This window comes from Suhomyces tanzawaensis (assembly GCF_001661415.1).
Source record: "Suhomyces tanzawaensis NRRL Y-17324 unplaced genomic scaffold CANTAscaffold_2, whole genome shotgun sequence".
Taxonomy (NCBI): Eukaryota; Fungi; Ascomycota; class Pichiomycetes; order Serinales; family Debaryomycetaceae; genus Suhomyces; species Suhomyces tanzawaensis.
Window position 1 is genome coordinate 1,114,367 of NW_017963637.1, and position 25,327 is coordinate 1,139,693.

At 42.6% G+C, this 25,327-nt stretch overlaps 9 protein-coding genes across 9 annotated transcripts; 8 read left to right on the forward strand and 1 right to left on the reverse strand.

Moving 5' to 3' along the window:
* Positions 1 to 150: 150 nt before the first annotated feature.
* On the reverse strand, positions 151 to 6,001 carry MLT1 (Mlt1p; the record flags this gene model as incomplete). The annotated part of the gene is made up of 2 exons (XM_020209693.1): positions 151 to 4,854; positions 5,921 to 6,001. The coding sequence occupies 2 exons, from the start codon at positions 5,999 to 6,001 to the stop codon at positions 151 to 153; spliced, it is 4,785 nt and encodes a 1,594-aa protein (XP_020066066.1).
* Positions 6,002 to 6,290: 289 nt separating this feature from the next.
* On the forward strand, positions 6,291 to 6,750 carry CANTADRAFT_25270 (uncharacterized protein). Its single transcript, XM_020207370.1, has one exon. It carries the CDS (start codon positions 6,326 to 6,328, stop codon positions 6,716 to 6,718), a length of 393 nt encoding a protein of 130 aa, XP_020066067.1. The 5' UTR covers positions 6,291 to 6,325; the 3' UTR covers positions 6,719 to 6,750.
* Positions 6,751 to 7,477: 727 nt separating this feature from the next.
* Positions 7,478 to 9,859, forward strand: CCR4 (CCR4-NOT core exoribonuclease subunit; the record flags this gene model as incomplete). The annotated part of the gene is made up of 1 exon (XM_020206574.1): positions 7,478 to 9,859. The coding sequence occupies one exon, from the start codon at positions 7,478 to 7,480 to the stop codon at positions 9,857 to 9,859; it is 2,382 nt and encodes a 793-aa protein (XP_020066068.1).
* Positions 9,860 to 10,184: 325 nt separating this feature from the next.
* CANTADRAFT_47080 (uncharacterized protein) lies at positions 10,185 to 11,165 on the forward strand (the record flags this gene model as incomplete). The annotated part of the gene is made up of 1 exon (XM_020209425.1): positions 10,185 to 11,165. One exon carries the CDS (start codon positions 10,185 to 10,187, stop codon positions 11,163 to 11,165), a length of 981 nt encoding a protein of 326 aa, XP_020066069.1.
* Positions 11,166 to 11,837: 672 nt separating this feature from the next.
* Positions 11,838 to 13,895, forward strand: PLB5 (Plb5p; the record flags this gene model as incomplete). The annotated part of the gene is made up of 1 exon (XM_020209490.1): positions 11,838 to 13,895. One exon carries the CDS (start codon positions 11,838 to 11,840, stop codon positions 13,893 to 13,895), a length of 2,058 nt encoding a protein of 685 aa, XP_020066070.1.
* A 467-nt stretch (positions 13,896 to 14,362) lies between these two features.
* DIP2 (snoRNA-binding rRNA-processing protein) lies at positions 14,363 to 17,540 on the forward strand. The gene has a single exon (XM_020207371.1). It carries the CDS (start codon positions 14,369 to 14,371, stop codon positions 17,285 to 17,287), a length of 2,919 nt encoding a protein of 972 aa, XP_020066071.1. The 5' UTR covers positions 14,363 to 14,368; the 3' UTR covers positions 17,288 to 17,540.
* A 1,106-nt stretch (positions 17,541 to 18,646) lies between these two features.
* MED15 (Med15p) lies at positions 18,647 to 22,207 on the forward strand (the record flags this gene model as incomplete). Its single annotated transcript, XM_020208470.2, has 3 exons — positions 18,647 to 20,500; positions 20,576 to 21,122; positions 21,186 to 22,207. 3 exons carry the CDS (start codon positions 18,647 to 18,649, stop codon positions 22,205 to 22,207), a joined length of 3,423 nt encoding a protein of 1,140 aa, XP_020066072.1.
* Positions 22,208 to 22,362: 155 nt separating this feature from the next.
* LTP1 (tyrosine protein phosphatase) lies at positions 22,363 to 22,913 on the forward strand (the record flags this gene model as incomplete). Its single annotated transcript, XM_020209450.1, has 2 exons — positions 22,363 to 22,427; positions 22,472 to 22,913. 2 exons carry the CDS (start codon positions 22,363 to 22,365, stop codon positions 22,911 to 22,913), a joined length of 507 nt encoding a protein of 168 aa, XP_020066073.1.
* Positions 22,914 to 23,511: 598 nt separating this feature from the next.
* On the forward strand, positions 23,512 to 25,299 carry NOT5 (CCR4-NOT core subunit; the record flags this gene model as incomplete). The annotated part of the gene is made up of 1 exon (XM_020209571.1): positions 23,512 to 25,299. The coding sequence occupies one exon, from the start codon at positions 23,512 to 23,514 to the stop codon at positions 25,297 to 25,299; it is 1,788 nt and encodes a 595-aa protein (XP_020066074.1).
* Positions 25,300 to 25,327: the final 28 nt, after the last annotated feature.

The following is a 25,327-nucleotide window of genomic DNA, read 5'->3' on the forward strand; positions in this document are numbered from 1 at the left end:
TGATCGCGGCAAAGCTCAGATACTACTGGGTTTTCAAAAACGGCATTACTAACACTAATACTAGTCTTACATTTTCAAGATCATATCATAGAATGTAATTTGTAGGTTATTATAGTTCAAATATCATAGACCGAATGAAATAAATATAAGCTAATTGCTCTTCAAGTATCCACCCTCTTTACAAAGAGAATAGAATATACTGTTCTTATCCTTTAACAAAGTATCAGGTGCATCAAACTCTCTAATCTCTCCTTTATCCAAAACCAATACCCTGTCACTGTCCAAAATAGTTTCCAATCTGTGCGCGATAGTTAAAATAGTTTTGTCCTTGAACTCACTTCTAATAGTATCTTGAATCACCTTATCCGTTTCAACATCAACCGAAGAAGTTGCTTCGTCCAAAATCAAAACCTTTGCGTTGTCATTCAACAACGCCCTTGCAAGACTCATCAATTGTCTTTGTCCTGAGGATAAATTGGAACCAGATTCATCTAACCTGGCTTGTAATCCAGTTTTTGGCGACTCGTCATCTGGATTTGAACTCTCCTTAAGTTCTTGTTCAGTCGGTTTAGTGCTCATTTGGCTCACATGTTCTTTTAAGTGTGCAAGCTCCAAAACTTTCCATATCCTTTCATCGCTATATTGTTGGAAAGGATCCAAATTGTCCCTTACACTTCCCTTGATGGTGTGTGATTCCTGAGGAATGATATTGAGATGATATCTCAAATCGTAAAGGCCAATTTTACTGGTATTTACCCCATCAATCTCAATATACCCTTCAGTAGCTTCAATAATTCTGAACAAAGCCAAAGTTAATGATGATTTACCAGCACCGGTTCTTCCCACAATACCAACTTTCTCTTTTGCTTTAATAGTGGCATTAATTCCCTTCAACACTGGATCTAAATTCTCTCTGTACTTGGTTGCATAATTCTTAAAGGTTACAACACCTTCAGTTGGCCAGTTTTCGTTTGGACGGTTGTTTTCGACAATCATTGGAGCTTCAGGTGTCAATGCACAGTATTCCAAGATTCTCTCAAGAGCAACAGACTGACTTTCAACTTCTGACCAAATTCTAACGATCATTGTCAAGATATTAGATATTCCAAGAGCAAAAGACATGATGAAGCCTAACAAACCGGGTTGAATTGGATTTGACGTTAATAAGGAACTCGTTGCCAACGTGGATGCAAAGAAAAGGATTGAAGATGAAATAAATTGTAATCTAATCGATAACCATCTATTACACAACTGACTGACATATTGAATCAAAATATTCCTGTCAACCAATGATTTTGTTTTGTGAGTAAATCTTCCTTTTTGATCGAATGCCTTAATGGTATCAACACCATTAATCGACTCCTGGATTGTTGCCAAAAGAGGACTTTTAGAAACTTTCAGTAATCTCTTCAATTCTCTACTGGATGGAATGAACTGAGACCTGTAGTAGTTGTAGACCACAACTAGACCAATAATAAGGAAAAACATAATTGGCAAGTTAATTATGATAATACCGATTGCCATGATTCCCAGAAGGACCGAGGAAACAAGCATAATCAACATCCATGGTAAAGACATATCAATTGTACTGATATCATCCGTGAATCTGTTCAAGATACGACCAATAGGAGTTGTTTCGAAATATGACATTGGTGCACGAAGCACAGAGTTTGCCATACGTTCGTGGAAATAAGCAGAACCTTTAACAATACAGAATGTCCACACCACGAATGATGAAAACAAGATCATAGCACCACTGGTAATACCGCATAAGATGTAAAAACTCAAGAAAAATGCTGGTCTCTGAGTTTCACCCGTATCCGAATTCCATTGGGTCCAGTAGGTTAAAATATACTTCTCAGCAACCCCAAGTAAAGTAACTCCAAAAGTCATAACAATATAGACAAAGACATATTTGTAATTACATGCCTTGCAGTACTCGACAATGGTCGACCATTTGAGGCCTCCTGATGCTTTGAACTCTTCCAGTTGGCCAGTTTTCCTGCCAGCTCCATCAGTTTCAGTTTCTTCATTCTCATAATTGTGATTATATGAGACAACACTAGCTCTACGAAGGGTGTTCTCAACCTTTGGTGCGGCATCCTCGCCATGAAATTGCTGAATTTCATCATTCAAATCATTCGCATTAGCTTCAACAATTGGGGTGTCTTGTTCTTCTTCTTCTTCTTCTTCGTCATCCTTTCCACGAGAAAATTCTTCTATCAAATTAGCAAGGTCAGACTTTCTTTCGTTAACCTCGTCGTAGGTTCCGCTTTCGGTTATAGACCCCTTGGTCAACAAAAATATCTGGTTTGCTTGATGTAAGACTCTGACAGAGTTAGTAGCCAAAATTTTTGTTCTTGGGCCAATAATTCCATCGTCAGCTAAGACCTTTTTAATAAGATTCTTTCCAACATGTGAATCCACTGCGGACAAGATATCATCAAACAAGTAGATATCTGCTCTAGCATAAACCGCTCTGGCCAATGCAATACGAGCCTTTTGACCACCACTCAAAGCAATACCTTTCTCTCCCACGACAGTTTGATCCCCATCTGGCAAAGATTTGAAGTCAGAAACTAACTCACATGCATCAATAGTTTTATGGTAAAAATCCCGGTCGTACTTAAACCCGAACAAGATATTTTCCTTCACTGTTGCGTTTAAGATCCAAGGGGACTGTGGACAATATGCGATTGTCCCGTTGACTGTAATTTTAGCTTGCTCAGAATTGACGACGTCATCAGAATACTCTGCTGTCAAAAGAGGTATCTCACCCAAAATGGATCTCAACAATGTAGTCTTACCACTCCCAACTTTCCCGACAATACAGGTCAATTCGCCTTTCTTTGCCTTGAATGAAATATCAGAGAGGGCAATATTGCTATCTTTCGCATTATTTTCGACTTCGTCTTCTTCGTCTTTATATTCTGGTTTTTGCTCGTGCTTAGACCAAACAAATGTAGAATTCTGGATCTCAATTGAGTTCTCCGCATCACTGGCATCTGTTTTCACATAAGCACCGTTCATATCAAAGTCCAATTCGTCGAGTAAAAGATAGTCCCTTAATCTTGAAACAGATGCAAAGGATTCAATTGAGCTGGAAACTAAACTAGGAATGCTCAATACTGTATCACTTAATAAATCAAAATAAACCAATGCTGGAAAGACGATATCTGGAGTCAATGGAGTTTTGTAAATGAACACAAAAGTAGAATATGTTGCAGCACTTACAAAAAATGGAATACAACTCCACAAGAATTGTAAGACAGCATTCAACACTCCCATTTTCTTAGCCGATGCTAACTCCTTATCGTTTCTAATAGCATTTAACTTTTTCATCAATGGTTTTTCCCATGAGTATAATTTGATGCTTTTGATAGACACTAAAATTTCGTTTATCAAGCCTGTTCTTTCATCCTTGTGCTTCATCATGCCCATATATACAGGGTAAATGGTCGTATTTGCATAGACTGCAACAGGAATTAATAACGCACCGATCAATAAACCACCCCATGTTGCATTTCCTAATAATCCGAAGAGGGAAAACAAACAAATGATAAGTCTGATAGGTGCACCAAAGAAATCCTGGAAACTTTGACAGAACATTTTGATCATGCTAAGATCAACGGTGGTGTGATTTATAATTTCACCTGTAGGCTTGTCTTTCCGAGCGTGAGGAGATAACTTCAATGCTTTTTTGTAAATAAGAGTGGTCAATGAACTTTCAACAACGTAACCCAACTTGAACATATTGAGATACATCTGATTGACAAACATTGTTTTTGACAAACTGAGTAAAAACATTGTTAATGCAATGGTATATCCTTCGATAATTGGTGGAGGGATCTCCAAAGACAAAGACTCATTAAAATGCTTGATGAGACTTCTCAATAAGAATGGTTGAACAAAGCTGAAGAAAATATCAAAAAATTCAAAAATGAATGATGCAATAACATAACCTTTGAATGAGTAAACAATTGATAACAAAAGTGAAGGTTTGATATCTTCTGATTTTTTGGCCCAAATGTTGAATCTACTTGGTTTGAATTTCTTCTTAGCAACTGATGCATCTCTGGTACTCTTTTCCCAATTTGCTTCCAATTTGTCAAAAGTATTCTCACAAAATAATTCTTTGCCCACATTTGGCAAGTCTTCCAACTCTGCCCTTTGATTGGCATAAATATGGTTGATCAAAGGTGTAATCCAAGTATAAGTAACAACACTGAAAATATTAACTGGAATCCCGTCAATCTCTTCATCAATCTCGAAAACAGGCTGATAATAACTTGTTTCCAAAATTAAAACAATCACGGAATCTACCACGATCAATAGCTCAAGGACAGCACCTGTCTTGGAGGCAGCAAACACTTTAATCGAGGAAAAATAGTCCTGAACAACCGCAGCCACGAAGATGACAGTGGTGAGTGTCACCGATATCAACACTGAAGCAGATGCATTTCCTGACACTTTAGGTTCATAAAACTGGATAGGCAAGAGGAGAGCACTCCATAAAGCAGCACCGCTCAACAAGGAGCTATTAGCAAGGTTCTCTTCCAAGAAGTACAAGCTTCCATAGAGGAACGCTTGGACCACTACCAAGAATATCTTAAACACCTGCGAGGTCGGGGTGTATTTGTTAGTGGTTTGGCGGCTCTTAAGAGACACCAATTGGATCAACTGTATGAGGGCAAAGGCTGCCAATATACCAGTAAGTCCTAATAACACAGCATTCACGAAGGAAGGGTTCAAGGAATTGCCGGTAGGAGAGTATAAAGGAACAGTCCAGTCAGGGTCCGAAAAATTGCCTGGCCGGTTGAAAACCTTGAACTCTTCAACCCCTGGTTGCGATACCTCGTGAAGAATAGAGAAGGGATGTAGTATAGTAAGTAGCGTCAGGCTATACTTTTCCATTGTAGTAGTTGTGAAGTTCTATTCGTAAGGAACTGCTTCTGTTTAAGTACCCTTCGCATGAATTTTGCCATTCGCGTCGGTTTTGTGTGCACTTGCACTTATCGTCTGGATTTGGGTGATAAGAGTCAGAGACGGTAATACTTCCCAAAGAGATTACAATTGCGAGGCTTTGATTAGCGTCAATGATATGGTTCATAGGTTTCTTCTCCTCTTATTGCAAAATATAGAGGTGGTCTGCAATGTACGGACTCATTCCAAATTGGGATACATCTAAACTTCAAGCAATGAGATTGGATGAAATTAACTCCAAATCTCACATTAAGGAGACGGCAGAAACGCAATGTCCCAATACATCTGTGGGGGTAACGTGGCTATTGTGGCACAGCTGACATGGCCAATACTGAGAACTGTAATCAACTTGGAGGCAAGGGGCTTAAGCTAACTTCTGACGTGGCCAATAATGAGAACTGTAATCAACTTGGAGGCAAGGGGCTTAGGTAAACTTCCATGCCACAGTAGGGGTTTTTTGAGATCAAGACGCCAGTAACAAGATTAAAAACAGAGATGCGAAAAATAATTAGCGAGGTGTGTATGATTCTGTGCATACAAGTCAACGTTGAAGCATCGCCATGGTCTTGGCACGAAGACATCTGAAAGCTACTTAAAAAGTAAGATGACTTGTCCCTCGGCCGTAGTGCATGTACGAATCTGACTCACCTCGGTCAATGTTAAGACCGAGAACCGAACCTACTGAGTCACTGTGTCATAATTGTAATTATGAAATTCAGGACATCCATAGCAAGCATTCGGACCACGGATTGCGCTATCGTGCCCAATTTCAAGCAAAGTATTTTGTGTGGAAAACTTTTGAATTTTTAACCAATAAGAAGCTGTGAAGGGAGGTCGCGTCCATATTTGGTAATAATTTCTGGCCAATAGGAAACGAGAAAAGTGAGCATCGCCCAATTTGGAACAGGCTCCGATCAATGTCTGGCTCACACGAAACTTTATTTTTGGTTTCCTCGTAATCAGCAATTGCAAATTTAGCAAGGGATTTCAGTGGGTCGAATGCGTTTTCAACATTCATATCAACCAGAAAGAACACTTTACTTCATTGGTTGTAGTTATGTAAATCAATAAAACAACTTTGGATGAGAATTTAGAATGAATCAATTAATGGTGATACAATTCAAGGAGCAACATCTACCAAATCCTTGTATGTTTATGCCTCAAAACTTTTCGCGAATTGTAAGGTTAGAAGCAATTGTAGTTTCTTATTGGTCAATCTTTGATAATCCATAATGAGTCAATGATTTGGGATTGTCAGTTTCCTGGAACCGCGTCTTGAATTTTGAGTATAATTCCGTATAAAAGGACATAATTATGCCATGTTCTCTTATTCATCAAAAAAATGAAGCTCAACTTCTCTATCATCTCCTTTTACTTACTTCTTGTTTTTTGCTCTCAGTTGCAGACAGTTTTCGCTGATACGGTTGAGGATAAACAAATTCCGCAAGCCGATGACTTAGGAAGACCAAAACCACAAGTTACTCCAGGTGCGCTTGTTAATCATGCTGGCTCTGACTCTTCATCTTACAATATTGACACAACTTTGACCATTTCTAGAAGTGCAACAATTGCCACCAGCATTTCTGCCTCAGATGTTTCTTCGCACTCCACAACCACAGCCACTTCGAGCACTGGTTCAAATCATACTGCTGCAAAAAGTAATGCTGGCATTCTATTGGCTCCAGCATTAGGGACTGTATTTATACTTTTGACATTAAATATTGTTGTTTGTTAGTAAATTCCTTTAATATACACTGCCGAAATTACTGTCCGTACGCTTTGCAAGAACTTTTTTTGAATCACCTACATTTTAGGAAATTCAACACTTTTGTAGAAATTTTGTACAGGTGAAACAAATCTATTTTGCCAACCAAATAGATAAGATATAGATTATGCAGCTTTATTTTCATTTTGAACTATATCCATTTTGGCTTACTTTCTTGTTGGTTTTAGCCAAGCTCTGTATGGTTTATTGGTGGATTTCCAAAAGGTTGTCCAATCAAGTACAATTAACTGAATTGAATGAATTTCTCCGAAAGAGGGACAAACTGCCTTGAGATCAAGGGCTAAAAGGAATTGCCAATATGGAGGAGTTATGGTACATGCATAGTGCGCTCCCGAACTTCCTAGTTGTACTAACAATCTTTAGCAGCAATCAGGGTTTTCGTGCGGGACCCAATACTGTTGGCCAAAAAAAAACTTCCTCTTGTAACAGGACAAATCATTCAACCAGACAACGTCGAAAGCTACATCAATCACACAGGAAATACATCACATTGGAGATATCCAAGAGGTTTCTCTCCATTTTAAAATCATCATCCCGAAATTAGGAGCCAGACGCTAACTTCTTCGTTGAGACTAGAATTCCTTATAGCGAAGGCAAAGCCAGATTCGTGATTCGAACAACACTATTACTTCTGCACTTATCTCGAATGAAGCATATCCTGGAGTGTGTCAAATTAAGATTGGGTACACCAAACAAATAAGTATAGAGATGAATCTTAACAACAAATATCAACAGGCACAAGTTCAAGGACAATCTCAGGCAAACCTTCAAGCTCAACAGATTTTGTTGCAACAATTGCAACAAGGCTCTCAACTGCAGCCTACAGGGTCTCTTGCTGCTGGCCAGTTTAACCAACAGAGTGATTCGTATGGTGATTCGTTGAGCCAAGGTTTGTACCAGAACAACTATCAGAGAGCACAACCACCACAATTGCAACAGCAGTTCTTCCCTCAATTTCAGCAGAACCAGCAACAAAACCTGGCTTCAGGCCTGCAATTGCAGCAACCATATCAGCAACCTCAACCTCAACTGCAACAGGGCCAATTGCCCCTGCAATATCCACCACTGCAGCAACAACTTCCACGTCAACCACCTCACATTCAGCAGCAGTTTTTCAATCAACAGGCTGCAGCAGTACAAGCTCAGCAACAACAGGCCCAGCAACAGGCCCAACAACAGCAGGTTCCTGCTCAAAAGTTAAATTCAACTAATGTGGAAAACCCAAACACTGTATACTGGCAACATCAACAACAATTATGTCAATTATCGAGAAATGCGAACATTCCTCATTACTATGCCAGACAGTATGCCTCAAACTCTAGAAAAAACAAGAATCCGTATAATGAAATCAAATCAGTTAGCTTAATTGATGCGACCAAAACGATCATTGCGGCATTAGAAGAACAAGAGAAGGCCAAGAAGGCTAACAGTGCAACTGCAACTACGCCAACCACCACTTCTGCATTATTACATAACAAAAAATTGGCACAAGACTTGGATGAAGATCATATTCAGGAAGAACAAAGAATGAGACAAAAGACTCAGGGAAAACAATTATGGTGCCAATTGGACTTATGTGGTCAAGGTTTACTGAACATGTCCCCCAAATTGTTCCAGTACGACTTTTTGGAATCGTTGTACTTGAATAACAACAGGTTGACTGTTATTCCCCCAGTTATTAGTAAGTTGAGAAGTTTGAGAACCTTGGATTTATCTCATAATAGAATAAGTGAAGTACCAGCGGAGTTAGGTTTGTGTTACAATTTAAGATATCTTTATTTGTTTGATAACAATATCAAAACTTTGCCACTTGAATTTGGTAACTTGATTGAATTGCTCTTCTTGGGTGTTGAGGGAAATCCAATGGATATAAAATTAGCCAACTTACTTTCTGAAAAAGGCACTAAGGAGTTGATTTCCTATTTGAGAGATTCCACAACCTTGGGTAAACCAAAGCCAAGAGACTGGTTACTATTAGAAGATGATGGTGAGGTTATTGACCCAATTACCAACCAAGCGGCCTATACCAATGAAACCCACGAACCTGATACTTTTACTATGGTTTCTTACAATACCTTATGTCAACACTATGCTACCCCCAAGATGTACAAGTTTACACCTTCTTGGGCTTTGGAATGGGAATACAGAAGAAATACTTTGCAAGCAGAGATATTGGGCTTTGGAAGTGATATTTTATGTATGCAAGAAGTTGAAACCAAAACATTCAGTGAGTTTTGGGTTCCACTTTTGGCAGAACAGGGCTACAAAGGAGTTTTCTTCAGTAAAACTCGTTCTAAGACTATGAGCGAAATTGATTCGAAGAAAGTTGATGGGTGTGCCACATTCTACCGTACGAATAAGTTCACATTGATTCAAAAGCAGAACTTTGAATACAATAGTGTTTGCATGGGCTCAGATAAGTACAAAAAGACCAAGGACTTGTTCAACAGATTTATGAACAAGGACAACATTGCATTAATCACTTTCTTACAACATACTAGTACTGGTGAAAAGATTGCTGTGGCGAATACTCATTTACACTGGGATCCCGCATATAATGATGTGAAGGCATTGCAAGTCGGTATCTTATTGGAAGAAATGCAAGGGATCTTGAAGAAATACCATCACACTAATTCCATTGAAGAAGTGAAGAACGCATCATTGATTGTATGTGGAGATTTCAATTCTCAGATTGGAAGTGCTGTGCATCAATTATTCTCTACAGGTGCAGTGTCGAAGCATGAAGATTTGGAGGGCAGAGACTACGGAAAGTTTACAGACGAAGGATTCCGCCATCCATTCAAGATGAAGTCTGCGTACGACTCCATTGGTGAGCTTCCCTTCACCAACTTCACACCAGGTTTCACTGACGCTATTGATTATATATGGTACACCACTCCTACCTTACAGGTTAAAGGTTTGTTAGGTAAGGTTGATGAAGAGTATACCAGCCACTTGATTGGTATTCCTAGTGCACACTTCCCATCTGATCACATTCCTCTTGTCACCAAATTCCAGATCAAGAAGGGATCGGCCAAGAAGCCTGATTTCAAGCCTGACTTCAAATCGGGGCCTTCCAGAAAGACCTAATCCCATCACCTTCCTTAATGTCATGTATACTACTGTCCATTGGGACGTTCCCATAGGAGCTTGTCTTTGTTACGTTTGATTTTGTCGTTTTATATTAAAGTATTGATTTTAATTATTGTAGATTTCTTAAACCTGGGCTGCTCCATGGATGTCACCTGACCTGGAATAATGGTTGGGTTACTCAGCTCGCTTTGACCTTCTTAAGTGACTCACGTTTTGCAGTCGTCCGAAAACACAACCGAAAAATGCAACCTCGAGGTCGTTCAGCTCCGGGAGTTAAATAGATTCGTCCGTCCTCCATAACCAACCAATAATAGTATAGATAATGTCGCTTTTGATCCCAACCGAGAACGACTACGACGATGCACATGGAGACCTTGCTGAAGAGCAAGTATACCGTGAGAAGTACGCCGCCATCAAAGACTCCAGGGATGGCAATGGCAGGTTGAATTTCCCTTGGACGTATGAGGTTGTTCCAGGTTTTTTCAGACAGTCGGACGATGCAACTGATGACCGTACTTTCAACCATGGATTGGAACATTTTGGAAGAGCCAAGCCATGGGCCCAGATCAAGGAAGAATTGTTCCAATTGAACAAGGCTGCGGGACCCAACGAGAGTTACAAGTTGGTCTTTTTCGCCCGTCATGGCCAGGGGTACCATAACGTCTGTGTCCTGAAGTATGGTGTTGAAGAATGGGACCGTAAATGGCATAGCATGGAAACAGACGGCGAAATTGTTTTCGGGCCAGATCCCGAACTTACTGAACTTGGGATCAATCAGGCCAAAGAAAACAACGCAGCCTGGAAGCAGGAAATCGCTGAAGGGTGTCCCTTGCCCTCGAAGTTCTACGTTTCCCCCATGCAAAGATCCAGCCAAACTTTGGTGTACACGTGGGCAGGCATCAAGCCCAAAGAACCTAGACCTTTGGTGAGAGAGACCATCAGAGAACGTCTTGGTCGCAACCTCTGCGACAAGAGATCGACCCGTACTGTGATTGCGCAAAGATTTCCCGACTTCGTCATCCCTGAGGACTACCCAGAGGAAGACCAGTTGTACAAGGACGATTACCGTGAGAAGTTGCACGAGCAAAGTTTCAGAGTGATGGATTTGCTCAAGGAGGTGTTCGAGGACGATGTCAAGGACACCGTTGTCGACAGAGTCTTGGCCCACGAGAATACCTTTGTCTCGACCACTTCACATGCCGGGGTTATTCGTGCCTTCATCTTGGCATTGGGTCATAGACAGTTCACCATTTGTACTGGAGGAATGATCCCAATTGTCATCAAGGGTACGAGAAGAGAGTAGGCGAGCTTGCTTGGCGGAGTTGCCCAACAAGCCTAGATATAATAGATAGTTTAGAATAGACAGAAACGTACTTCGATTCTCCGATGCCTCGGAGAAACAGACCTGCACCGGCTTGGTTGCTCATCGCCAACCCAGCCCATCCCTTTGATGAGTTACAGTAGCCCCACTAGGCACTAGAATGTACCAACACTGGGCCTGCAAGGTCAAGACAGGAAAGCATTGATTGTTCACATGCCAATTTCGGAAGTTTTCCTCACTAATTAACTTCCTAATCGGGCATCTGGCCTCGCGAGGGTCCCAACCAGGATGGGGTAGTCTCAGTGGGGTATGACGTAAACTGCTCCATTAAGCCCAATTAACTGCTAGTCTTCACCATGGTAGCATGGCTTTCGGCGATTGCTCGGTAGTATCCGTCCTTCGCAAGCAATCAAGAAGCTTCTGCTGTCTGGGGTGCATTTTTTATTAATATAAGAGGCCAGCAATAGTCGGGTTCGCTGCGCGAAGAGTTGCTAACAGTTCTCCAAATAGACAATAGGAAATCTAACCATCACCTCCACAATAGTACACCACCCAGACTTCGTAGAGACCTTAAATATACTTCCAGGCACATAAGCGCCCATCAACTCCATCCTTGATCCCTTGCTATCCCCCACTCATACCCTTTGCACATCCATGAAGTTCTGGCTAGTGCTCTTCTTGCTTGCACAAGCAGGCGCCTTTCAGTGGCCTTGGGAAGACAGCAGCAGCTCCACTAGTGCCAGTTCCAGTGCCAGCTCCAGCTCCAGCTCCAGCTCCGACTCCTCCAGCGCCTCCCCATCTGCTGATAGCTTCGGAAACTTAAACATAGGATCCAGAAACGCCTATCAGCCCTACACCACCAGCTGTCCATCCGAGCCCATTATCAGGGAAGCCACCAATATCTCCAAGCCAGAGCGTGAATACATCCAGAAAAGACACGAACAAACTAACGAGAACTTGATCGATTTCTTGACGGATAGGGCCAAGCTTTCCGACTTCGATGCCAAATCATTCGTGGAAAATTACTCCAAAACCAAAAATATCACCATTGGTTTGGCTTTCAGTGGAGGTGGCTACCGTGCCATGTTGAATGGTGCCGGACAGGTCTTGTCCCTTGACGACAGATTCGACGATGCAAACGACCATGGATTGGGAGGACTTCTCCAGGCTTCCACATACTTGGTGGGTCTTTCAGGAGGAAATTGGTTAGTCGGACTGATGGTTTTAAATGACTGGTTATCGGTCAAGGATATCATTGCTAGAGACCTGAACTTGTGGAACTTGGAAGATTCCATTTTCAACCCAAACGGTCTAAACTTAGTCAAAACAATCGAATACTATACTGGTATTAGAAGGTCCATTCTGGCAAAGTCAGATATGGGGTTCAATACTTCTGTTACTGATATCTGGGGAAGAGCTTTGTCTTACCAATTTTTCAATGACTCAAGTGGTGGTGAAAACGTAACCTGGGCCAGTATCCGTAACTTATCAAGTTTTCAAAGCCACGATATGCCATTCCCAATAGTGATTGCTGATGGAAGGACCCCTGGAACCCAAATTATAAATGTCAACTCTACCGTCGTGGAGATCAACCCTTACGAATTGGGCTCTTGGGATCCTTCATTGAACAGTTTCAGTGATGTCCAGTACATTGGTACAGAATTGAGCAAAGGAAATCCAAACGCAACGGATGCATGCGTTGTCAATTTTGATAATGCCGGCTTCATCATGGGAACCTCTTCGTCCATCTTCAACCAGATAGTTTTAAGATTAGGTTCAACCGATTTAAACGGTGCATTGAAAACAATTCTTAACTCGATTCTTCAAAGATTGAGTTATGCATCGGTTGATATCGCAGCTTATGATCCAAATCCATTCATGGACATTGAGCATGCTGGAAGTACAGCCATCGTCAGCAACGAGACCCTCTACTTGGTAGATGGTGGCGAAGATCAACAGAATGTTCCATTTTATCCCTTAATTCAACAGGCTAGAGGTGTCGATGTGATATTTGGTTTTGATAATTCGGGTGACACCAAGGACAACTGGCCTAATGGTTCTTCTCCTGCTCATACCTATCAAAGACAATTCTCTGCGCAAGGTCGTGGCAGTCCTTTCCCGTACACCCCTACTTCAAAAGAGTTCATGGATGATAAGTTGGCTTCTAAGCCTTTGTTTTTTGGATGTGATGCTGCCAACTTAACTGGGTTATTACAGTATCATGACAATCCAGATCTTAATGAAACTGATATTCCATTGGTGGTTTACATTGCAAACACTAGACATTCGTATGATTCCAATACCTCGACTTTCAAGATGTCTTACGATGATGATGACAAATTTGGGCTTATTCAAAACGGTTTTGAAGTGGCCAGTAGAGCTAACTTAACTGATGATACCAACTGGGCCACCTGTGTTGGATGTGCAATCATTAGAAGAGCACAAGAAAGATTGGGAGAAAAGCAATCCGATGAGTGTCAGAAATGTTTCCAAGAATATTGTTGGATTGGCGGGTCTAGAGAAGCGCCTGAAGCTTCTTCCAGTGCCGTTTCAACCAGGACTTCTTCTTCGTCTTCATCATCATCTTCGTCCACTGCTTCGGCTAGTTCTTCCAGCAGTGACAAGCCCAAGAAGAATAATGCACCAGTTACTGGATTATCTGTCTACACCTTCCCACTTGTCTTCCTTGTGTTTGGGGCTTTGGCCCTTTAATAGACTGGTGGATCTAGTGAACTGAAGAGTACAAATATATTCTACTACAGCCACTGTTTCTCCACGGGAGCAGTAATTCATCTTGTACTATACACAGTCTATTGCCCTAATACCACATGCATTTCTACTCCAATTAGATAACAAGTTTTAATTTGAACTTGCTTGCGTCGCATTCGTTAATAGTCTCCTTATATGTTTAACAACTCAGACTTTTCCATATTTTAGTAGTCCAATTGTTGAGTGGCCTTATTTAAGATTTTTTTAGTAGATCCAAAGAGACTGGCTTGAAATCCGAACTCTTATCTCTGTGATGAAATTTCTCCCTAGTATGTAGCTTGATGTCTGACTACTCGCTACCAAACTTATGCTCGCTCTTCACTGTTGCAACTTTTTGCACCCACACGTGACCGGCTATTGCCCATCGGAAATTTCTAGATGAGCTTGAAAAAATCGATATCATCAACTACATCAAAATGGTCAAGTCATATGATCGTTACGAACAGGAAAAATGCTTTGGTGTAATTGCCTCGCTGTCCAACATAGTGTGGCTTCCACCAAGCAAGACTCAAAATTCAAAATCCGCCGGAAGAGCCATCTCTTCAGGTTTGGAGGAAATGCTCATTTGGGATATCAAGACTGGAGAGATAGTTTCCAGAATAAGAGATGGGTTAACTCCAGGAGCCTCGAATGCATCCACGTCCCAAGCTCCATCTCCAATCACATATTTAGCACACCATGAGCAATCCAACCTTGTTGCTGCAGGCCATGCGGATGGATCCATCAAAGTCTGGGACATAACATCAAGTTCCGTGCTTATCAACTTCCAAGGTCACAAATCAGCCATCAGTATACTTAAATTTGATAGAAGTGGTACCAGATTGGTGTCTGGTTCTGCTGATTCCAGTATTATCATGTGGGATTTGGTGGGTGAAGAAGGTTTGTTCAAACTCAAGGGACATAAGGGACAAATTACAGGTTTGACTTTCCTTTCTGAACACGAAACCTCTGAGATCACTGATGACTTGGAGGACTACATTTTGAGTGTATCCAAGGACGGGCTTATCAAGTTATGGGAATTAAAGAGTCAACAATGTGTGGAAACCCATTTGGCCCACTCTAATGACTGCTGGGGTATGGGGATAAATAGCTCCAAGGACTTGGTGATTACCAATGGTAATAGAGACCAGGTTAAAGTTTGGCTGGTGGATCTCAGCCAACCTGATCAACAAAAGATTCAGGAGAGAGGCCAATTCGAGAAGCAATCGAAGTCCAGGTGCAATGAGATTGAATTCAGAAATTTGAAGACTTCATCGGGAACAGTCCAACTATTCTACTTACAAAATGCTGATAGAACTATTGAGATCTTCAGGGTCAGAAGTGAAGAAGAAATAAAAAAGGGTATTGCAAAGAGAACGAAAAGATTGAAAGAGAAGGGGTATGAGGATGATGAGATCTTACAATCCTTGACCGACTCGGAAATCAGCATGATGATTACCCCATTCACCACGTTAAGAACTGCCTCCAAAATCAAATCTTGTACCTGGGTTCAATCATCTTCAAAGAAATTAGACTTATTGGTTTCTTTGATTAATAACAGTATTGAATATCATAACATTACTGTTCCTGAACTGATCAAAAAAGCACAACCAAATGAAATTACTTCTGTCAAGCAACATTCAATTGACTTATTGGGTCACAGAACTGATATCAGAGCTATGGATCTTTCCTCTGACAACAAGTTATTGGCGACTGCATCTAATGGCGAGTTAAAAATCTGGAATATCAAGACCACAAATGTCATCAGAACTTTCACCTTAGAAGGTGGCTACGCATTATGTTGTAAGTTTTTGCCAGGTGGAACATTGGTGGTAGTTGGGTTCAAGAATGGTGATTTAGAATTGTATGATTTGGCCACCTCTTCTTTGGTTGATAGGGTGGAAAAGGCTCACGATTCTGGATCATCTAAGGACGAAGATAGCGGATCAGCAATTTGGTCATTGGATTTGACTCCTGATGGAAAGACTTTAGTCACTGGTGGTAACGATAAGTCTGTCAAGTTCTGGAATTTCAAGGTTGAACAAGAATTGATCCCTGGATCACGTACCACTGTGTCAAGGTTGACGTTTGTCCATAACCAAACATTGGAATTAAATGAAGATGTCTTATGCGTTAAGATTTCACCAGATGCTAAATATTTGGCGGTATCTTTATTAAACAACAATGTTCAAGTTGTTTTCTTTGATTCATTAAAATTATTCCTTACCTTATATGGACACAAGTTACCGGTTTTGTCTATCGATATCTCGGATGACAGCAAGTTGATAATCACCTCTTCTGCGGATAAGAACGTTAAGATCTGGGGGTTAGATTTTGGTGATTGCCACAAGTCAATCTTTGCTCATCAAGACTCCATCATGAATGTCAGATTTATCCCCGAAAGTCATAACTTTTTCTCGTCTGGTAAGGATGGTTTGATCAAATACTGGGATGGTGACAAGTTCGAGTGCGTTCAAAAGTTACCAGCACATCAATCGGAAGTCTGGTGCTTGTGTGTTAGCACTGATGGGTCATTTATGGTATCTACATCGCATGATCATTCCATCAGAATTTGGGGAGCCAGTGATGACCAAGTATTCCTTGAAGAAGAGAGAGAAAAGGAAATGGATCAGCTTTACGAAGAGACCTTACTTGAATCGTTGGAGGATGATCCCCGTGCCCAAACTGTGGATGATCAAAACGAGGATGAAGATAACGACGAGGCCACCAAGGTCTCCAAGCAAACCGTCGAGTCGTTGAAGGCGGGAGAAAAGTTGATGGAAGCCATGGACATAGGGATTGAAGATGTCGAGGCCAACGAGGTGTACGAAGACCATTTGAAGAGCTACCAAGAAAAGAAATCAAGCGATGCCCCCATCAAGCCTACACCCAATGCCATTTTGATGGCGTTCAAGATGTCAGGCCAGGAGTACGTGTTGAGCGTGGTTACTAAGATTAGGGCTGCCCAGTTGGACGATGCGTTGTTAGTGTTGCCATTTTCGTACTCGCTCAAGTTGTTGAGATTCATCGAGATCTGGACCAACAGTGACAACGTCACTGCCAACGTGGTGTACATGTCGTTGATCTGTAAGATCTTGTTCTTTGTTGTGCGTTCCAATGCCCGGGAGTTGGTGAGTCAGAAGGACCCCAAGATCAAGAACCAGTTGTTGAAGGTGAAGGAGCAGTTGAGGGGGTCGTTGACCAAGACTGCGGACCAGTTGGGAGTGAACACCCAGGGACTCAAGTTTGTCAAGCAACAATGGAAGCTTACCCATGAAACCGAGTTCATTGACGAGGCTGAACAGAGGGAGTACGAGGAAAAGAGGGCAATAAAGAGAACCTACACCACTGTATAGACCAGGGATAGCAAATTGCGGAGAGAACTGTCTTTTCCATGATTTCGACAGTTTCAAGTCTTGCGAAAGGCGGTTTTCAATACCATGGCAGTATCGGGAGAGCCAACACAATATATTACGAAGAGTGGATTTTAAATACAATAGCATCATCATTTCAAGCAATGTAGGCAAGTAAACGCAAAGCCTGCAGCTATTTTGGCTATATACAATACAATTATGTATGTAGACTAACCAATATTGCTATATACGATTCAATATCAGGTAGACTCACGCTGTATGCATCTTATTCTAGTCCCAAGTCTAGGCAAAGGGTATTTTAGGAAACGTATAACGTATAACCTATTGTTGTAAGATTTAGTAGGCTTATCTTTGGCGAAATGCCGGAGGCCGAGTTCGCACCCACTAGCGAAATTGCACAAATAACTGCTCGTTTAGGGCTCCACGAGAGTAGCACGAGGTGCATCGCACGAGACGATACCTGCCGTAATTCGCAGGGTGGCTTCGGGTCCCCGCCTCTTTGGTGCAGAGGTCATATCTTGGGAACACTTGCGGCGAAGCAACGCCTGGCTGCGCAGCCGAGGAACGGCTGATGAGCGGCTCGCGCGCCTGGTGGTTTCATGATCTGCTAAATATACATTAGAGTGCATGCTAGTTTAGGGAGGACAATAGCGGAGCTCGGCTGGCTGGTACGGCGCGCAGAGCTACTAGCGTGCGAACAGGGAGGCGTCGGATCACGGGGTACCACACGGCAAGCGAGACAACTCCGTTACCACCCAGGGCTTGGTGGCTTGACGGGTAAGCCACCACCACCACCCGAGAGGTCACGTGACGCTCCTGACCTCCGTCGCTGCCGCTCGCTGCCTGCCAGCGGGCCCTCCGCAAGCCCTCCCGGTCGCTGTCCTTCCCTCGTGGCCCCAGGCCCTCCTCCCCAGCACTCGTCCTCTCTCCTCCTCCGCATCTGACCCCTCTGCAGGCTCACGTAATAATTACCCCCACCGTCGCTAATCCAATTTTTGTGTACTTTTGTTTTTTCGCTCCAAGTGATCCTGACTTTTCTGCCGTCATTTGTCTATCACTGTGGTTCTTTGGAAGTGGGCAATTTTCCATCTACGCCTAGAACTTGTCTACTCGAGACACCTTCCGCTCTGCTCGAATCCTCACAGGCCCCCTCTGTGATCCGTTCGAAGCCGCCTCCTCACTACCAAGTGCTCGCTCCCCTCCTACCGACCGATCCAGGGTGCGTCCTTATTGTCCAACTCGCTATTCTGTTCTGCTTATCCAGCATATATACCATACCATCCTGCCTGCTAGCAATCCCCTTCTTCCACTCGCCCTCGCCTGTTCATCTCCTCTGTCATCATGAATAATATGCATCAACCCCAAGGGATGAATTCCTGGCACTCCATGTACGCCGTCTCTGACCGGCAAAAGGTGGTCCAGATCCTTTCTAACACCCTTCGTGACATGCAGGGTGCTAACTACGACGCCCAGAGAGGTGCCACCATTGCCCAGGAATTCGAGAAATACACCTTCATGAAGTCGCAAAGCAGAGACGAGTACCTCAGGCTCATCAAGCAGAAGATCCAGCAGTTGAGGACAAACATGAACAACAGAAACGGTGCACCCATGCCTCAGCAGGCTCAGGGCCAATCCCAGCAAATGGCGCAACCACTTCAGCAACAGCAGCAACAGCAACAACAACACCAACCCCCGCAACAACAATTACAGCTGAACATGGTCAACGCTCGTGCAGGCTCTATTCAGGGCCAAGCTGGTCCAAATATGTCTCAGAATCAGCAGAAGATGAAGCCTCAGAACATGAACTTTCTTCAGCAACAGGCACAAGCAAGACAACAATCCGCTGCTCAAATCCAGGCGCAAATGAGAAACAATTACATCCCTGGTAACCAGCAACAACCGCAACAGCAGCAGCAGCAGCAGCAGCAGCCACCTCAGGTACCACAACAGCAGCAGCAGCAGCAGCAGGCACCACAGCCGGTTTCCCAGCCTACTCAGACCATGGATGATAACCTGTCCAACTTACAGACGACACACCAACAGATTCAACAAATTAGTAATCTGATCAGAAATGCGCCTATTCCCCCCGCTTTGTTGTCTAAAATACCCAATATCCCTGCTGGAGTAACTACTTGGACTCAGGTTTTTGATTGTTATCAAAAGAAGATTATCCCTGCTTCTGCCATGCCATTAATCAAGGAAATTCACAACACACATTTGCAGTTGGCCATTCGCCAACAGCATCAACAAAAGCTCAATCAAAACCAACAACGTATGGGTCAACAAAACCCTAATGGCCCACAAATTCCTCAGCAACAACCTCAGCAACAACAACCACCACAACAGCAGCAGCAGCAACAAACTCAGCAACAGCAGGGTAATCCCAATGTTCCACTTAATCAACTGGTCAACTCAAATAACAATACCCCGGTGATGAACAATATGGGATTTAATATCAATAACCTCACCCCGCAACAGAAGCAGCAGTTTTTGCAAAGACAAATGCAACAAAGGAATAGTATGGCAGGCCAAAATCCTCAGCAAATGATGCAACCTCAACAACAGACTCAGCAATCTACGATTCCTGTTCCCCAGCTGATTCCACAACCACAGACCCAGCAATCACATCCCCAACAGTCCGGCAACCAGGCAGGCCAACCTAAACCACCAAATTTCCAAATTACTCAGCAGGATATAATGAAGTATAGTGCTGATGCCATGACTTTATTGAGTAGAGTTCAGGGTAATAGAGGAATTCAAACTACATTGGATCAAACCCAGAAGGAAAGTTTTATTAGGAAATATATTCTCCATCAGAAGACACAATTGTGGAAGCAGCAAAATGGTCTTGCCACAGCTAACAGTGGAAGTCCTGTGATGAATAATCAAGCTATGAATCAAAAAAGACTCCTGCAGCCACAACCAAATGGCTCCCAAAATCAAATGGGCCAGCAGATTCCACAATCTCTGCAAGTTCCAGGAAATCAGCAAATCCCCCAATCACAAATGCCAAATCCTGTTCAGCAGCAGCTGCCAATGATGGGAAATATGAATATGGGCCAAACTCCCGCAATGAAGTCACAGGTACAAATGAATACTTTGTCTTCTCCTTTGATGGCACAAAGAGGCGGCCCTATGAATCAGATGCAAATGAATAATACCAATGCAATGAATCCTAACGCAAATTTTGCCAATGTCATACCTCCTCAAAGTAATTCCAACATGAATTCTCAACAGCAGCTGCAGCAACAACAACAACAGCAGCTGCAGCAAACACAACCTCAAAACTCACAAAACCAACAAAATCAACAAGGTCAGCAAAATGATCAGGCTAATCGCTTGAATGCCAGGAACTCTATTGCGGCCATCTTACCACAGTTGACTGATGATATGAAGTTGAGGTTGAGGCAATTACTTGAGGAAGTTTCGAGGAATAATGTGGTATTGAAGGATGTTACATCTTTATTGTCTGCCCAAGAGAAGACTAAGGTACGTGAGACTATGGTGAAGATTGCACAACAATATTCCAATGTCGACAACATAATCAGCTACTTTTTTATTCTCACAAAGATTACTGAAGGGACTAAAAGGTTGATTCAAATGAAATATATGACCAAGAATATTATGGAAAATCTTCAAAGGGGTATTTACTTAGCTGGTCCTGATTTGTTGGAAAAGTTACGTTCGCAATATCAGAAATATTTTGATTATGTGAAGGAACAATTTAGTTTGAGAAGACAGCAATTACAGAACCAACAGGGTCAAGGTAATCAAGGCCAGCCTCAGAATCAAGCGAAGCCAGTTGCACAGAACCAAGGTCCCGTGCCACCAAGCACCAACGGCCAATTCTTAGGGGGTCTCACAGGACCTCCAACTGGAGGTCAAATTCCAATGCCAGGCAATCAACAAGCTCAAGTGAATCTTGGTCCAAATAATGCATGGCCATCGGTTGCTCCTCCTAACCAGGGCAATAACTTCCAACAAAGAAATGCCAATAGCAGTCCTATGATTCCGAACTCAAACGTTTCACCTTTGATGGGTAATCAAATGTCACCAGCTGGTGGGCCACATGCTGCACAAAAGCAACCTAAGCCCCCAGCACCACAAGCAAAGAAGACTCCAAATCCACCTGCTAGACGCAAGGGTTCCAACAAGGGACCGGTTAATGTCGGAAGCATCCCTACTCCAGCTGGAACTGCAGCTTCGCCTGGTGCTTTGACCAATGCAATCAAAACTCCCAACAGTATTGCTACCCCTCAAGTTGGCCAAACGCAGAGTAACAAAAACACACCAACTGGTCAATCGCCAAACTATACTATTAAGAATTCTGTTGCAGCACCCATCCCAACGACTGATGCAGACATTTTTACGCATAGTAAAGCGGACTCGAAGGCGGCCAAAAGAAGAGAACTTTCTAACTCTGATCCTGAAAAGTTTTTCTATGCTTCATTGGCAAACTTGTTAGAATTAGATGATTCACTTGCCGAGATGAAGGATAAAGCGGTCACGGTTACTGAATCTACTACAACATCACCATTGATCACCAACGGTAAGACAGCTAAGTCACCTTTATCGCCAGCATCCAATTCCGGTGAGTGGACTTGTGAAATTAGACCCGCGGCCATAACTTCTGCTTTTAGACAAGTAGATAGCATTAGAGAGTTGGTGTCTACAGATGTGATTGAAAACTGTACCAAGATGGCTGTGGATGAAGCTTCTCAATCAGCCAAGGATTCCTCGATCGGAATCAAGAGGGACATAGACATGGTTGATGATAATGACGACATTGACAATTTATTCTCCGAAAAGAAACTTAAGGTGGAAGGTTCCGACCACGATTTCATGTATGAACCAGTGGGTTTTGATGAGTGGAAGGACTTTGTTGTGTCCATCATCCAATAATTTATGTGCCAGTTTGTTCTAAAGACTCTAGTATGAAGTGCTATAGACTTTTGCTCCTTGTATAATCTTAATAATGTTCTTAGTAACTGTTGTAGTGCGACTGATTGATTTCACTCACAAACTGGATCCAAATCCCTCAGTGAGACTTATACCAAATGGCACCCTTATTTGACTCTAAAGACAAGCAGATCTCGGTGGCCTTCGTATGCTTGGGTAACATGTATGTGTGAAGATAGTACCAACACGAACCATACTAACCTAAAGTTGCCGTTCACCTATGGCCGAAGCAATCTTCAAGCACAAGGTGAACGAGCTTGGTTACTCTCCCTACTTCAAAAGAATAGACTCTTTCGGGACTGGTGGGTGGCACATTGGCCAATCGCCAGATCATAGGTCTGCCAAAACCTGCCGTAAGCATGGAGTTCCTGTCAACCACGCTGCTCAACAAATCCTGCCATCTGATTTCAAGGACTTCGATTATGTGATTGCAATGGATGAGTCCAACAAGTCTGATTTGCTATACTCCAAGCCAAGAGAAAGCAAGGCTGTAGTTGAGATGTTCGGAAAGTGGAGAACGGATTCTGCGTTTGCAAAGGTGGTTGCCGACCCATATTACGGAGGTAACGATGGGTTTGAGGTCAACTTCCAACAATTGAGCCACTTCAGCGAGGAGTTCTTGAAGCAGGAGGTTGGGGACTTGAATTAAGTCTAGTTTGCCTCGGTGAATTGCTATTTGTCAACAGACTCATTTCAGAATCGTGATTGTAATGTGCCCATTTCTACATATCCTTATTTTACCCCCTTATTTTTCTCCGGAGCTACTGGAGTCCTCTTAGTGGTATCAACTGTCCATAAGCCAAAATAGAGCAATTTTGCCAATTTCTACATAGTTGACTCGAATATGAGTTCCTATAGGCAGAATAAATAGGAATAGAACGCCGGAAATTACTTGCAAAACAGGCTATCTAAATGAGCATAAGCAAGAGAGCCGCCACATAGTCTCACCTCGACTTCTTTGCCCTTTGTCAGCCCGCAATGTGTCACTAGTATCTGATTATACTGTTCCTGTCAAAGCGCGTAATCTCCTTCACGTAGTAAATTTGAGCCCGAACACTTCTTTTTTTCTAAGGAGACCAACGAACTACTATCAACCAGTGACCAGGAGTATCTGATTATTAAAAAGCAAACAAGTCCCAGAATCATTTCTAGGTACCTTCTGGATCAGCAGAAGAATATAGATTTTCCATCAATTTACCAAACTAATCGACTAATTCCAGCATCCCCGCCATACTAGCAACCTCAGCATGAGTGCCCGAAAACTCCAACAGGAGTTCGATAAGACGAACAAGAAGATCGCCGAAGGGTTGTCTGTGTTCGATGATATTCACGAGAAGTTGTTGACCACCGAGATTAGCTCTCAAAAGGAAAAATTGGAGAGTGATTTGAAGAAAGAAATCAAAAAGTTACAAAGACTGAGAGATCAATTGAAAACCTGGCTTGGAGATAGCAGTATAAAGTTGGATAAGAATTTGCTTCAGGAGAACCGTACCAAGATCGAGCATGCCATGGACCAGTTTAAGGATCTTGAAAAGTCCTCCAAAATCAAACAATTCTCCAATGAAGGATTGGAGTTGCAAAGTCAAAAATCAAAAAGACGATTTACCGACAATTCCAAGACACAGGAGTCTTATGATTATATCTCCGATATAATCCAACAGCTTACTGAACAAAACAATGATTTGGATGCAGAAATAAGTCAATTGAGCATACTGAAGAAGACCAAGGGATCCTACACAGCACAATCAAGCATAGACGACGTGAAATACAAAATTGAAAGAAACAAGGGACATTTGGACAGACTTGAAACAATCTTGGAAAATTTGGATAATGAAACCTTGAACCCTGAAAAGATTGATGATATTAAGGACGATTTGGATTATTACGTAGAGAATAATCAAGACGAAGATTATGTGGAGTATGATGACTTTTATGATCAATTGGAGGTCGGTGACGACGAGTTGGAGAAAGGTTCTTTGGCTAGAATGGCTGTGGAAGGTCCTGAATTATTGGCTGCCAACATTTCAAACGGCACACCTCCCTCTTCTGCCGCAAGCACTAACGGAAATGGAAATGTTGCAGCTTCGAATGTAACAAAAGAGCAAGTGCCTGTAACATCAAAGCCACCAATTGCAATTCCAGTCAAGGAATCATCCACCCCAACACACGGAACTCCAACTAAAAAGGTGAGGCCCGCAATTGTCCCAGCAGCTAACCCTCCACCATTGAACCCTGCTACCTCATATTCCAATGTCATTAAGGCTGCACAACAAGCTGCCTCATCGGCTCCCAAGAATCCACCTGGATTGGATAACATAACATCTTCGAGCTCACCTGAAGCCACCGGTGCGAAGTTGAGCGAAAAGGACAAGAAGGAAGAGGAGAGTTCCGAAGAAAGTCAACAGGTGAACCCACCAGTGGGCGTGGCCCAAAATTTCACTGAATCCGGATCTCAATCACAGCTGCCAAGCATACTTGGAGAAGCTGGGGGATTCGCAGACACTGTGAATAGATTGTCGATGATTTCGCAGTCAAGGTTGCAAAATCCATTACCATTCCAAAACATAAGCCAGTTGTTGGAGACCTCGCTATTGAATTGTCCAGACTCGTTTGATGCCGAAAAGCCAAGACAATACAATCCTGTGAATATTCATCCGTCGTCGATCGACTATCCTCAGGAACCAATGTATGAGTTAAACTCATCTCATATCATGCGCAAGTTCGACAACGACACCTTATTCTTCTGTTTCTACTACAGCGATGGTGCTGACAGCTTTGCCAAGCACAACGCAGTCAAGGAATTGACGAGAAGAGGGTGGGTGTTCCACAAAGAGTTCAAGCAGTGGTTCTTGAAGGACAACAAGAATGGCGGCAAGAACAGATCCATGTCTGTAATTCAACGCGAGGAAGAGCAGGATGCCAACGAGGTTGACGACAGAGAAGAAAACTATAAGTATTTTGACTACGAAAAGACGTGGTTGACCAGAAGAAGGGAAAACTACAAGTTTTCCGCTGACTTGAGGGAGTCATTGTGATCTGGCATACAGCATATGTAATTTAGCA

Bases quoted from the DNA above. Each gene is read 5' to 3' on its own strand.
- CANTADRAFT_25270 (XM_020207370.1), top strand. From the start codon at position 6,326: ATGAAGCTCAACTTCTCTATCATCTCCTTTTACTTACTTCTTGTTTTT.
- DIP2 (XM_020207371.1), top strand. From the start codon at position 14,369: ATGGTCAAGTCATATGATCGTTACGAACAGGAAAAATGCTTTGGTGTA.